Here is a 13915-nt window from a genome sequence, read left to right as displayed (position 1 = left end):
AGACAGGAACAGTCTACGATACCTGTTTTTGTTTTGCTATTGCACAAGGCAGGATGCCCAGCATTGATCAGGGGCTTGATAAATATTTGTTGACTGTTGATAGATAATGCTGTTACTTCAAGTGAATAGGGACAAGATGAAAAAATTGTAGCTGATGAGAATGAGATAAGTTGTAAGCATGCTAAAATAATTACTATTCCTAAAATGAACCCAAGCGATGTTGCGGCCTACTGGGAGAAAGGGAGAGAAAATGTCAACCTCTCCATTGAGTCCAGCAATCACCTCTATACCTCTTTAGCCGCAAGAAGGTCATTCTGTCCCTTTTCCTATAACTAGATAAGACAGCAACTCAAAACAATTTCGGATGTCCAGTTCCTAGAAATCGTCACAGTGCTCGTCAGAGAGCTGTGCTTTCTAAACATCTTAACGCTTAGAAGCTTGATTCTCCGGCAATTCGCCTCCGTCCCTAGATTCTGTCCAAGCAGCACGGGAGCTGGTGAGGAGTGGTGTTGATACGGTCCAGCTTCACCCAGGCAGCAGACAGCGTGATCCGACTCGGGCTGAGGAGGAGTCAGCCCCCGAACACTCTCAAATGTTAGCCACAACCTGAAGACCAACTACTGCTCACTGAGCTCCGGCTGACGTCGTATCCAGTGAGACCAAAGCAGAACAAAAACCGAATGTTATCAGGAATCAGTGCAACATCACAAAAGGAGTTGTTTTCAAAACAGTCTAGTGCAGAAAGCCAGCGTGACATCAGGCTTCAGGCTGTGTGGCAGGAGGCTCTGACACGCGCAAAGATGGTGAGTAATGGCGACACCACCATCACCTCATACCAGCTGTACTTACATCACGGCTGTAATTTAAAACACGCTCTCGGGCTAGGAAAGGGAGTGTGGTAAGTGGCTGAGGCATTTGGGGTCAAAACATATGATGCCTTTCTCTCAATGTCTAGGTGTGGCCATTCTGAGGTCGCAAACATTACGTGAACAAATAAGACTTGTATTTCGGTTCTGAGAATATCAGGGTGAAAAGTCAATCTCTATTCTTACTCTACAAAGAATTCCTGGAAGTTTTTCCCCACTTTGCACAAATATGGGCAAGGCTGGAATCCTGCTTACCGTGTCTGCTGATAAACCGGATACAGCTCTCTACCACCAGAGGAATTGCCTGGCTGGAATCCTGAAAAGCCAAAGAGAAACATAACATCAGAATCTTTTTTTTTTTTTTTTAATAATGGTTTTTTATTATATTATGTTAGTCACCATACAGTACATCCCCGGTTCATCAGAATCTTTAAAGAGGCATAGCCCAGAGTCAGAAAAAACGGGCCAGACCGTGCGGGACTTGTCTTGGCTGGATCAGTGGCTGGTCCTCAAAGAAGCATCTGTGGCCTGTCCTCCAAGCTCCGGAGCACATACACACCGGCCTACTTGGAATGCCACATGGATGCCTTAAATTCAGCAGGCCCACCTTTTATCCCAAATCAGCTTCCTACCCTCGGCCACCCAAATATTAATCAATCAATCAATCAATCAATCAGTATGTTCTGTCAGGTCTGCCTCCTAACCACCTCTCAAATCCATTACTTTTCTCCATCTATACAGCTAGCAACCCAGCCCATACATCAATATCTCAATTCCCACCCTTGTCATCCTCCAAACCACGTTATCCTTCCTTCATACAGTGGCTGGGTGATCTTTGAAAGTGCGCACAGCCCATCATTCACTTTCTAGGCTGACCTCTTTCAAAGCCTTTTCATGTTAATGTCTTTACACAGCCTTGCGTGTGCAGGGGCCTGCCTTTGCCTCCAGCTTCATCTCCTTCTGCTCTTCCTCCAGTCTCTCTGTTTCAGCCACATTGGCTTTCTTCCCATTCCTTAGATCAGTTCTTTGTCCATGGCTTTGCCTGAGCTGCTACTGCTTCCAGAAAGCTCTCCTCATCCTGGAAACTTACCCCTTAGGGTCTCTGTGCAAGTATCACTTTCTTAGGAATGCTCTTCCAGACTCCCCAGATGAGATCAGGGCCCCTGACTAGAGGATCTCAGCACCTTGTGCTTGGCTCTCATAACCCTGCTTGTGACTTAATTGTGTGGGGATGAATATCTTGTTTGCATTTGCCACCACTCTAGCTCACGCTCCACAAGGACGATCCTGTCAGTTCTTGGCTCTCCACGGCTGGCCATGATACTCTCACAAGGCAGGTGCTCAATTAATATCCGCTGAGGATGGCAGAATGAACCAAGGGGAGCATCAGAAAGGGGGCTTACCTGGCATAAAAGGTAAGAAAGAAAAAACCCAATTCTTAGAAATAGTGGAAACTAATTGGTACTAAACTAAGAAGCAGGCCTCCCAGATATCAGTGTTTGCTCTGCCATTTTGCTATACATCCCTGCCATTTATTTAACTTCTTTGGGCCTCAATTTGATGTCTGCAAACTGGGAAGGGGATGGGTGAGGAGAGTACCATTTCCTATTGGCACATGAACATTAGTGCTTACCACTTAAGAGGAATTTACAGAGGTGGTGGCCCATGTAATGGGTGCTTTGGATGGATGGGGCCAGGTAACAGCCCTATGGGGTGTGTATTGTTATTCTCATTGACAAATGAGGACATGAAGGCTTAGCAAGGTGAAACAGCTGCTTACAGTGATACAGGCAGTAAGTGGCAGGGCCAGGATCAAACCCAGAGAGTCTCCTTCTGAGACTGCACATCTCACTGTTGCCCAGCCTATATCCCAGGAGCTCAGCAAACACTGCCAGGTATGCATACCCTGCCTGCATCCCAGGAGCTCAGCAAACATTACCCAGTATGCATACCAAGCATTACTAAAAACCAGTAGGGCTTTATAATGCAGCTAAACACAAAATAATTCAGCTATGGAGAAGAAAGGCATCAAACAAAGGGCCCTAAACCTAGCTAGAAAGGACAGGGATGCCTAGCTGGGTCAGTTGGTGGAGAGTGCAACTCTTGATCTTGGGGTTATGGATTCGAGCCCCACATTGGGTGTAGAGATTATTTAAAAAAATGAAATCTTTATTTATTTTATTTTTTATTTTATTATTTTTTTAAAGGAGGGGGGAGACACACACACAGACATGGAGAGGGAGAGAAAATCTTAAACAGGCTTCACAACCAGCTGAAGTCAAGAGTAGGACACTTAACTGACTGAGCCACCCACATGCCCCCCAAAATAAAATCTTAAAAAAAATAAATAAAATAAGAAGTTCAGGACAGAGACTGGTTCTCAAGTGGCATGGGTCCTATGGCTTCTGCCCTTTCACAGGTTTGCCTACATCCTCAAATTTTCGGCTGTGGCCCTGGGGTTTGGCCACGATTAGGGAAGCAGCTGGATCTCATGAAGTCAGGCTGCAAGAAGTGTGGCGTGGCCTCTTGTTCCCAAGCTTACTGGGAACGCAGGATGCTGCCAAAGGAAGTAGTCAGTGTGCCAAGGTAGAGATGGAATCAGGAAGGTCCCAGGGACCCAAACGCTCGTTGTCATGACCCCCAAACCCATCTGCTTCTTCCAGCTTTCCAGCTATAGCAGCCAGTGTCTGCCCTCTTGTTGCCATCCCTGACTTCTGCCAGTCAGCCCAGGGCGATCTTAGAGGAAGAATCTCGGTCAGCCCTTCCATAGTCTAAAGAAGAAACTAGGTTCCACCATTAAAAAATAAATAAATAAAAAATTAATAAACAAATCTCCATTTTTTGGGAATCTTTTTATGTTTACACAGTTATTGTAATTTTCTTTTTTAAAAAAAGATTTTATTTATTTATTTGAGATAGAAAGAACAGAGGGAGAGGGACAAGCAGATTTCCCACTGAGCAGGGAGCCTGACATGGGGCTCAATCCCAGGACCCTGAGATCATGACCTGAGCCCAAGGCAGATGCTTAACCAACTGTACCACCCCGGCGCCCCATTATTACGGTTTCACAATAGTATTTTCCTAGTCTCCACTGCTCCAGTGGAGTCCAAGAGAGTCTAGTGGCAGCAAAAACTGGACAATGTCATGAAGGCCTCAGACCCTCCTACCACCCACCCCTCTCCTTGTAATATTTCTGAACTCCAACTGAATTCATTGCCCCAGGATGTGCCTGTGTGCTCCTATGGGGCCCCAATGACCCTCACTTCACTACTGATTTTGCATACAGTTGACCGAGCAATGTCCATGTGTATTCTTACTCAGTGTCTGTCTCTCCCTTTTCTCCTCTCTCCTTCCCTTCTCCAATGTTAGAATCTCTACCAGTTTCATTTTCAGTTCGCAATATTTTTGGTGGTATAATCCTAGGGTTGGAAGGAGCCTTTAAGGACAACTGGGCCAAATCTCCACTTGATTAGATTAAGGGATCTTGAAACCAAAGGCAGAGGGAGAAAGGTAGCAAGCATAACTTGGAAAAGAGAGTAAAGCAAGAGTCCTGTGATTTGCAGGAGAAAACAATCAGGAAGGTGGCCAGATGGTGCTAAACAAGCTGTCGTTTGGCACAATTTCTCATGAGTAAGAGAGTTAGGATTTTTGCCGGGTACTGATCTCTGTTACATTCGTTAGATTTCCGTTTTTACCAAGGGAGAAAATACAAGTCTACACGACTGATTAGATGTGGGTGATGGGAAAGAAAGAGACGTCAAAGATAATAACTCTGGGCTTTGGGACTGCGAAGAACAGAGGCCCCCCATTAGGAGAAATAGAGAAGTTAGGGGATGTGCTAACGAAGTTGGACTGGGGGGCCAGGGGGAGAGGTGAGGAGACTGATGCTCAGGGGAGGAGGTGCTATCTCAACTCTCAACCTGATGTCCAGCCAATCAGTTCGAAATTTGATCCAAAGACCCAAAACAACGGACACTTGGGGAAGGAGAGAAAGGTTCATCTAAGGGAATGAAGTAAGAAGGAAAGACGATGAAGAAAAGTCAAAAGGGCACCAAACTTTGGGAGCACACCTACCTTTAGAGGAATGGAGAAAGACGGGCAAACAAAGAAGAGGCAGAAGTGATGGGAAAGAGAAAATGCTGGGCTTGAGGGCAGCAGGGAAAGCTTGGAACAGCAGCTGAGGCAGAAAAGGCTGGGGTGGTTTGAACCTAGGCTTTGCTAGGGTCAAAAATTACTAGAACCCCTTAGGGACCCTCAAAACAAAAGCTACCAGATTCTTTGTCTTGTTTGGCTGACTTGCCATAAAAAACCAAAGAATAATTTATTTTCTTATATAAGACTACTCATCTTCCAAATGACTGCTTTGTGTAGAAAAACTCTTTACTGATCCACAATTAATTCTGAGCTGCTGGAGAGAAACTGAGGCAGCAGAATGAAAACAAGGTCTTTATTTGATTGGGGTTTTGGGTGCATCCTGGAGCTCTTATGCAAATCTAGCACCAGGCACATATGCTCTGCCTGCAACCGCTTAGACGCGGCAGGATGCACACCAGATGGGCGCTGCTCCCCTCTGACAGCGAGCCCAGCCGGGGCCGCCTACTGCCCGCCAAACCACCGTCTCCAGCACGCCTGCGCCCACAGTGGAGGCTGTGAGGCCCTTGCACCTTATACCTCTGCTCCATCTAGAGGCAGGAGGCCCAGTTTCAGCCCAGGAACTGAAAGGAACAAATGTTAAGTTCAACCCTATTCTTAGTGTTGAAGGGAAAAAAGCTTGCTCTCTCAGATATCCACCTGTTAATTTTATTATTTTTTTATTTTTTGAAGATTTATTTATTTTAGAGAAAGAGAGAGCATGTGAGAGTGTGTGTGTGTGTGTGTGTGTGTGAGTGCGCGTACAAATGGGGGGAAGGGGAGAGGGAGAGAGAATCTTTAAGCAGACTCCCTGCTGAGCATGGGTCTGATGAGGGGCTCGATTCCACGACCCTGAGATCATGACCTGAGCTGAAACTAAGAGTCGGACACTCAACTGACTGAGCCACCCAGCTCCCCTCCCCACTGACCTATTAATTTTATTTTATTTTATTTTATTTTTAAAGATTTTATTTTTATTTATTCAACAGAGATAGAGACAGCCAGTGAGAGATGGAACACAAGCAGGGGGAGTGGGAGAGGAAGAAGCAGGCTCATAGCAGAGGAGCCTGATGTGGGGCTCGATCCCAGAACGCCGGGATCACGCCCTGAGCCGAAGGCAGACGCTTAACAGCTGTGCCACCCAGGCGCCCCTAATTTTAAACGCAACAGATTATCCCTGGGAGGCACTCCATTCTTCTCCAGGTTTGTTTTTTTTTTTTTAAAGATTTTATTTATTTATTTATTTATTTGAGAGTGAGTGCGAGCAAGGAAGGAGGAGAAGAGGAAAAGGGAGAGAATCTCAATCAGACTCCATGCTGAGCAAGGACCCCAACGCAGGGCTCGATCTCATGACCCTGAGATCATGACCGGAGCCGAAACCAAGAGTCAGATGCTTAGCCAACTGAGCCACCCAGGCACCCCCATTCTTCTCTAGTTTTAAATGAAATTATGGGAGAAGGGGCAGAAGAAAGAAATAGAGGAACCAGAGGAAGAAAAGATGCAATGAAATTTTTATAAGTTAAAAAATGTATAATTATATCTTATTATACTTAATTATATTTAATTGTAAATTTAAAAATGTGTAATTATATCACTATATGAGATCCGAAGCAGAGAAGGGGGAAAAAGTAGTGACAGCAAAGCGAGGGCAAGTGAGAGCTATGTCATCCGGGTGTCCCAGCTGGACTGCCCTGCTAGCCAGAGCAGTCACATGGGCTGAAGACCCTGCTGGGGCTGCTGACACAACAGAAACCATGTGCCCTCTACATTCGATTATTTCCCTGTGGCTACAGCCACTGTGAATTACCCAAAACGATTTTTTAAAGCCTGGATCAGTTTTCCCCTGAGTAAACACAAGACGTTTTAGAGCTCTCTCCACCTCCGCCCTGCTAACTGCCTGCCTCACAGCTGGTATGAGCTTAGGGGACACAGAATCGTTTCAGTATTTGCGATAAAGTATAATTAGGAAGTCAAACTGGCTACTGCAAAAAATACTTCAATTAAGTTTTTATGCACCACAAGCGCTGTTTCGATGATCCATTGACGTGCGTTACCCAGCCCCTGCCTTCTAGGATCCTGCCCTCAGGTGGGTAACGAGAGCTGGCTGTGCAGCGCCAGATTTTACTACAACACTGAAGATCCCGTACAGAAGCAGACTCGAACATCGATTTGCCAATCATGCTCGGGCCAGATTTAGCTTCGCATTTTTAGCATGTCTAAGAAATGCATCTAGGATGACCACAACACCAGGAAACAAACAAACAAACAACAAAAATTTGCAAACCTACAGCAGTCCGGTCTAGGTTTCCGGTCTAGGTGACTAGCTGCTGTGAGCTACTCACATTGGAACTTATGTATAAAATGTGAGGCCCCTTTCACGGTTTCCTAGAGAAGCGACACCATGGGCAGGTCTGGCACAATTTGCTACGGTCAAACCAGATCTCCAGCAAGGAGGCAGGTGCACGACTAGAAAGGGAGGAATAAGTCAGCAAGACTGCAGCCGAGCCAGCCAAATCATGAAGTTGCTGCGATATTAAACAACCTCTGAGCGCATCTTTCAAACACAGGCAGGAAGTCAGGACAGTGTCTGTCCTGCCCACAGCAGGGTTCCATCAATGTCTCTGGGATGTGACCATCACACCCGACCAGCCTGGCTCTTGCTGGGCCCTTACCTGCTTCCTCACGGTTGAGCTCCGCCTGCGGTTGACCCCGCCAAATCAGAGAGGACCGGACCGGCACCAGGGAGAAAAAAAGAGAAAATGGAATTAAGAACAATCTGTGTGTTCATTAATGAAGCAAGCTGCATTATTCAGCACAGTCCCAGAACCAGCTAAGAGACTTGCTAAGTTACTTTCCGAATAAAGCCCAACAAAGCTCTTTCAGAGCATGAAGTCTCTGTACTTGCTATCTGCCACCCTTCAAAACTAGAGTCGGAAGGAACTGGTTCAAGTGTAGTAAAATGTATCCGTGTTAGACAGTAAGCTTTTCTCTGCAGGAGACATGAGTAAACCAGTAAACACCAAAGGCAGCTACAGTTTTCTTTCTCTTGGAAATCCTTAGGGAGCAGTTTTCCTAGAGTTTAGAGAACAGAGTAGCCAGACTGGAAGGAACCTTGGCGATCCTTCAGGTGAATGCCTTTCAAGCTGCATGTAGCCTCAGACGCGTCTTCTCCAAGGGAATCGGATTCAGACACAATCCCCCAAGCAAGGAGAGAGAACAGCGCTGCCCTGCCTTTGGCCTGGCCGCTGGGCTCCCTCTGCCCCTCCAGGCCACTCCCGAGGAACCTCTTTGGAATCCTAGAGCTCCTTGGATCTAGTGCAATGCTCTTTCTTGTCTTATAGATGAGGAAACTGAAGATCGGAGGAGGGAAAAGAGCAGCCCACGGTCACATAGCATCAGGGAATTCAACTCAGCTTTTTTTCACTCCCATAAAGCCTTCCACAGATACGGGACTTCAGGTGAACTTACATTAAGGCTCTATCACCAAGAAGATATGTATTCCATGGAATTCCATTATCCTGGTTCCCTCCAGTCAACAAGACTGGTATATTAATGCGATCTTTACTGTAATCCACAATGACAAAACGATGAAAGCCAAATGAAGCTATTTCTAAATAATGAGCCTATAATTGTAAATGGCCTCATGATTATTGTGTGTGTGTTGGCAGATATAAGTGGTTGATATAATGGGCTAACCCAGGGTCCCTAAGGAGTCCAGCCCATTAAAGCTCTTTCCCCAGTTAAATCAGCACATTTTTAGGCATCTGAGAACTGCTGGCTGGATGAATGCCTTGCTCTCCGCCAGCTCACGAGTTTTCTCATAGCAGCTACATGACTGGGAGGGAAAGTATTTGGCTGGGGTCGGGGAGGGAGGGGTGGGGAAAGATTGGGAGGGCTGCATACTTGTACACCAGGCAAGGATTTCTACCAATGCTGTTCGGCAAGCCAGAGCAATGTAGTATTTCATTAGCAACAGGCACTAATGAGGGGCTGTCATCTTTTCCACGCAGAAAATCTCAGATCAAATGCTATCTTCTGATCTTCCTTCTCTGGGTCAGAGACTTCCCCAAAACCACATGCTGAAGTCTAGCAGCTAAGGGAAGGTTACCAGGATCCTCCAGAGTCCAACACTTCTTTTCCTTGCAAACGCAATGGCTTGGGGGAGTCTCTGAAGCTACTTCAGCAAATGATAACTCCCTTCGTCCCATTCTGCTCAGCTCTCTCCCCAAGTCACAGCAGACCCCATTTCCATCTGAGGCCAGATGGGTTTGGCAAGGCAAAGGGAAGGAAGCAACCCCCACCCTCGTCCCCTCCTTTGCAAAGTCACCCAATGCCTTCACACTTCAACTCCTCGGCTCTTTCCCAGCCTGGGATCACTCTACCCCATGGGGCTCTCTTCATCCCTTCCCAGTGCTGTCCCAGGACACACCTACCTGGCCAGACTGCAATCTGTCCGCTGACCTGTTGGAAACACAAAGGCAAAAAGCTCATGTGGAAGCCAAAGGAGTGAGAGAAGACTTATTCCCAGGAGTTACCTGAAATGCCCTCCCCGTGTCCCCAGAAAGCCACTAGCATCACAATGTGACTGGCCCTCCAGGCAAAAAAGAAGGGGGAATGAAGCATGAGAGACTATGGACTCTGGGAAACAAACTGAGGGCTTCAGAGAGGAGGGGGTGGGGGAATGGGCTAGGCTGGTGATGGATATTAAGGAGGGCACGTATTGCATGGTGCACTGGGTGTTATACGCAAGTAATGAATCATGGAACTTTACATCAAAAACTAGGGATGTACTGTATGGTGACTAACGTAATATAATAAAAAATATAACAAAAAAAAAAAAAAAAAAGAAAGAAAGAAGAGAACGCCCAGAGCCTCTTCCAGGGCAAGTGCTGTTCCTAATGCTTGTTCCCAGGGCTGTGTATGTGTCCCTAAAGCTTAGGTGTGCCGACCCTGCTTATCAAAGGGAAAACAGGGGCAGCTAGAGGGGAACAGTAGCAAGGGGGATCATGCTTTAGAGAACAAATTACTAGAAGCCTTCCTAGAGGTGAAATCCAGCTTCTCTTCTGTGTATGTGGGTGTGTGTGTGTGGTGAGGGAGGGAGGGAGGGAGGGACGAGCTCGTTTGCTCCAGAGTAATGAAAACATACACACACACATGCACACACACACACACACACAGATATACACACACGGTGAGGGCGGCAAGGGAAGAAGGAAGGAAGAATTGTTTGCAGGGAGGAGGGAGAAGATAAAGACGTTCTAGATTTAGATTCATATGAAATTCTCTTAGATTGGGCTGGGGTGACAAGGGACAAATGAGATTTAATTGCTATCAAACTGTGGTTCTCAATCCAATAGCAGGCCCTAATATTAAGTTCAATGGGTCACAGCCAGCTTTAAAAAATGAAAATCTTAAGTATTCTTATGTTTTTGAATAATACATCCACATGTGTACCCGGGCTATTATGTGATCTATTCGTTCTCTTTGGATCTGAGGTTAACCAAGCGTGGTCTATATAAAATAAACCAGGGACAAGGCGAGCACGTACCGAGCTGGGGACGAGATCATCCCCCGCAGGCCTCGTCCATGCTCCTGGAAAACCACTCCAAGGACCAGGGGAGGGCAGGGCTTTTTCTTGCCTTTAAAGGTTGCTAATTGTTGATTACACTTCAGCTCATCCTGAGCAACACCCTCCCCTCCCCTAACAGCCTCTCATTACGAAAGGCTCAGCTTTCATCTGCAAAAATATTATTCTGAGCCATTATTTTCAACATCTGTCCCATTTCCATTCTAGAATATTCATACATATCAATTATCCCTCTGCGGCAAGAATAAGGGGCTCTTGCATTACAGTGACAAACGCATTCAGAAGGCAGGGACATGACGACTTGCACATGGAAGATCTGCAGCTATTTCTTATTGTTAGAACTTATCTTCAGATGAAGGCAATTTGCAGCGCTAACGAATGGTCACGACCTTTGCCCCTCCACGGGAGCAAATCTGGTGCACGTTTGCTTGTGTGCAAACCCATTCACATTCACACACACACACACACACACACACACACTCCCAAGGCCCTGCTCCCCATCTCACTTATGGGCTATGCTTAGATTATTTTAGCAAAAAAAAAAAAAAAAAAAAAAAAAAAAAAAGCATGGTTATAACTTGCTTCAAATAGTTCTGGGCTTTCTTTCCTCTGATTCCCTATGAAGCAATCTGATAACCCAAGAGTAAAGATTTTCTATAAGCAAAGCTGGGCTCTCAATGCCCAAACCTGTTCAGCCTGAGTCCCTTGGGTGGCGGGGAGGAAAGAGAACAGAAGTTACCTAACAGGCATTCTTCACATAAAAGAAAATGCCTTTATAATCACAAGATCAAAGATATCAGAGATAAAAAGAATTCAGCATCTGGGGGAACCGTTCAGCGCAGGAGGAGGATGGGACGGGATGAGCGCATGGGAAGCCCTGGGAGGAAAAGTGTGGCTCTCATTCCTGACACCAATGAGCCAATGAGTACCTGATGCTTTTCTACACTCTGCAGTTTGTCTGAAGAGTGCTCAAGAATTTGTTTTAAAATGTGAGCCTTCTCCACAGGTCTGCCTTTCACCGATGTTACCATATACTGCCTGTAGCCTCCTGGCCCCAACTTGGCGTGAAGAGGTGAGCAGGGCGGGGGAGGGGCCGGGCATTCAGAGGCATCCCCAAACTGGGAATCCCATTAATCAGAGGATGCTGAGAGCTAGGCAGGACCCGGGCAGGGTGCCCAAAACCCCAGGGAAGCTTCTCTTTCAACCTTCGCCTTCTGTTTGACAGCTGAGGAGAGAAAGTCCAGAGTGCCAGTCCAGTTCTCTGCTTTGCTACTTGCCAGGGTCTGGTTAAAATCATCCTTGATTCATGGACGAGACAGGCCATTCAGTACCATGGCCTCAGCGTGGCCACGGCAGAGAGGGCTGCCCTGAGCGTCAGGACCCCCCCAAAGCAGAAGGACAGCGATGCTCTAACCTGACGCTATGGGAAGCAGCAGACTGTGGGTCAGTCCCGCCTTTGAGAAGCCTCTCCTCTCCTCAGAGCCGCTGCTATCTCAGCCCACTGGCCCGGCCTGCTGGCTGCCACCGCAGTCCCACTACAGAGGAGCTGAGAGTTTTAACACAGTGTCTGGAGGGTAAGGGACTCATCGGCTCTTTACCCCAGTGGTGGCAAAGAAGGGGGACAGGGTGGAGAGCAGGCATGCTCCATTTAAACAAAGAGATGATGCCCATTAGTGCTCCACTAAGCATTGGCCTCCTCCCATTACTCAAGCAGTCATTTGGGGCGGTGCACTTCACATCAAAAAGGCCAGGAAAAAAAATGCATTCATACAACAAGATCAGGCCCATGGGGCTCAGGACGGAGGCTCAGCCACGTAGCTCGGGGCTTGGCCTTCCCCTCGCGGCCAAGGCTCCACCAGAATTCCCACACTCACTTTCTCCCAGGGTTTTCTGGAGAAGGTCGTGCTTGGCTTGTAGCTTGGTGATGAGGTTCCTGCCTTCCAGGTACTCCTTCATTTTCTGGAAGGGAGGAAGAGAAAGAACAATCAGACTCCTGAAGAAGCAGCAGAAGAAGAAAAAGAAAATCACAGATGCTCAGCTGTACAATTCACTTCTTATAAGAGGGCATTTGGTTTCTGACCCAATTGCTACTAGGTGCCGGCCCTGAGCATCAGGACAGCTGCTGATTTCCAGGGGGGATGAGCAGCCTGAGCTGTGTTCTCCTGGGAGCTAGCTCCACATTGGCGAATGTACGAGACCTACTCTCAGAGCCCCTCATCCAACTCTCAGTTTCCCTGAAGAAGAATGGGGGGCGGGGGTGGAGCGGACGGACTCACTGAGCCCAGAGTCCCTTGGTGTGAGGACACACTCTTGCCGCTGACACCCAGCCGCACCCTGGCCCCTCCCAGGGTACATCCCAGCACTTCAGGAGCGATGCCAATGGCAGACGCAGCCCCTGCCTCAGCTGCCACCAAGCACGCACAGCATCCTGGGCTGAGCCGGCTCTTCATCCGCTCCCTCCTCTCTTCTGTACTCAGTCTTCGCAGAGAGTTTGGGGTTTCTGAGCTTTCAAGGAGAGCGGCTGCCGCCCCCCACCTGCACGTATACACAATGGCAGGTCTCGGCACAAGACAAGGTTATGGAAATGCGCTCCCATCTGTTCTACCAGGCAAAATGCGATCACTGTGCTGCATTTTCCGACCCGACCGCTCCCAACCCTTGTCTGCCCAGGGAGTGACTCGATTTCCCCAGACAATTAATCAAATCTTCAAAACCACCCTACGAACTCTGACTATCACTGTCCTCATTTTACGGAGGAGGGCGCCAAGATTTGGAGAGATTAAACAGGTTGCTGCAGGTCAAACAGCGAGTGAGCGGTGGAGTCGGCATCCAGACACAGGGAGTTCGACAATTTAGTGTGTGCGCTCAACCATCAGGATGGCACGCTCCATCCATTAGGGTGCACAGCGGAAGGAGAAACAGAACAAAACTTCAGAGTATTAATTCTGAGTATCTGCGGAGCAATTCAAGAGTTTTCAGAGCCCCTTTGCACATATTCTCCCACGCGACTCGCACAGTAACTGTGCAGAGCACATTCGGGAAGACATCGCTGGTTGCTTGTTATAGACGAGGAGACGATCTTGGGAGACAGGGGCTGGAGTGCCAGGCCTTTGCAGCCTTAACACGGTGTCTTTCTATGCTACCCCGCAGCCCTTCACGGGGGACCATTCGCCTGGGTTGTCTCCCGCTGCCATGGCTCATCTGCGGGGTCGGGGGTCATCTGCCCACATCTAAACTCAGAGGCAAATTGGCAGTAGTTTCCCTGAGTATGACCTGTGACTCACTGGTGATACATGATATAGTGGAGGGGGGGAAGTGGATAAAACATTTA

General features: G+C 47.6%; 1 protein-coding gene across 1 annotated transcript in view; it reads right to left on the bottom strand.

Moving 5' to 3' along the window:
* Nucleotides 1–13915, bottom strand: part of SRGAP2 (SLIT-ROBO Rho GTPase activating protein 2) — a 210580-nt gene that overhangs the window by 12197 nt on the left and 184468 nt on the right. Inside the window, exons 11-14 of the mRNA XM_057315097.1 lie at nt 12459–12543; nt 9431–9458; nt 7670–7694; nt 1085–1182 (exon numbers count right to left, since the gene is read on the bottom strand). Of these exons, the coding sequence (XP_057171080.1) occupies nt 1085–1182; nt 7670–7694; nt 9431–9458; nt 12459–12543 (236 nt within the window). The remainder of the gene's footprint in view (nt 1–1084; nt 1183–7669; nt 7695–9430; nt 9459–12458; nt 12544–13915) is intronic.

The sequence above is a fragment of the Ursus arctos genome, unplaced genomic scaffold, assembly GCF_023065955.2.
Source record: "Ursus arctos isolate Adak ecotype North America unplaced genomic scaffold, UrsArc2.0 scaffold_2, whole genome shotgun sequence".
Lineage (NCBI taxonomy): Eukaryota > Metazoa > Chordata > Mammalia > Carnivora > Ursidae > Ursus > Ursus arctos.
Note: the sequence above shows the minus strand (reverse complement) of the source record. Positions and strands in the feature narration are given on the sequence as shown.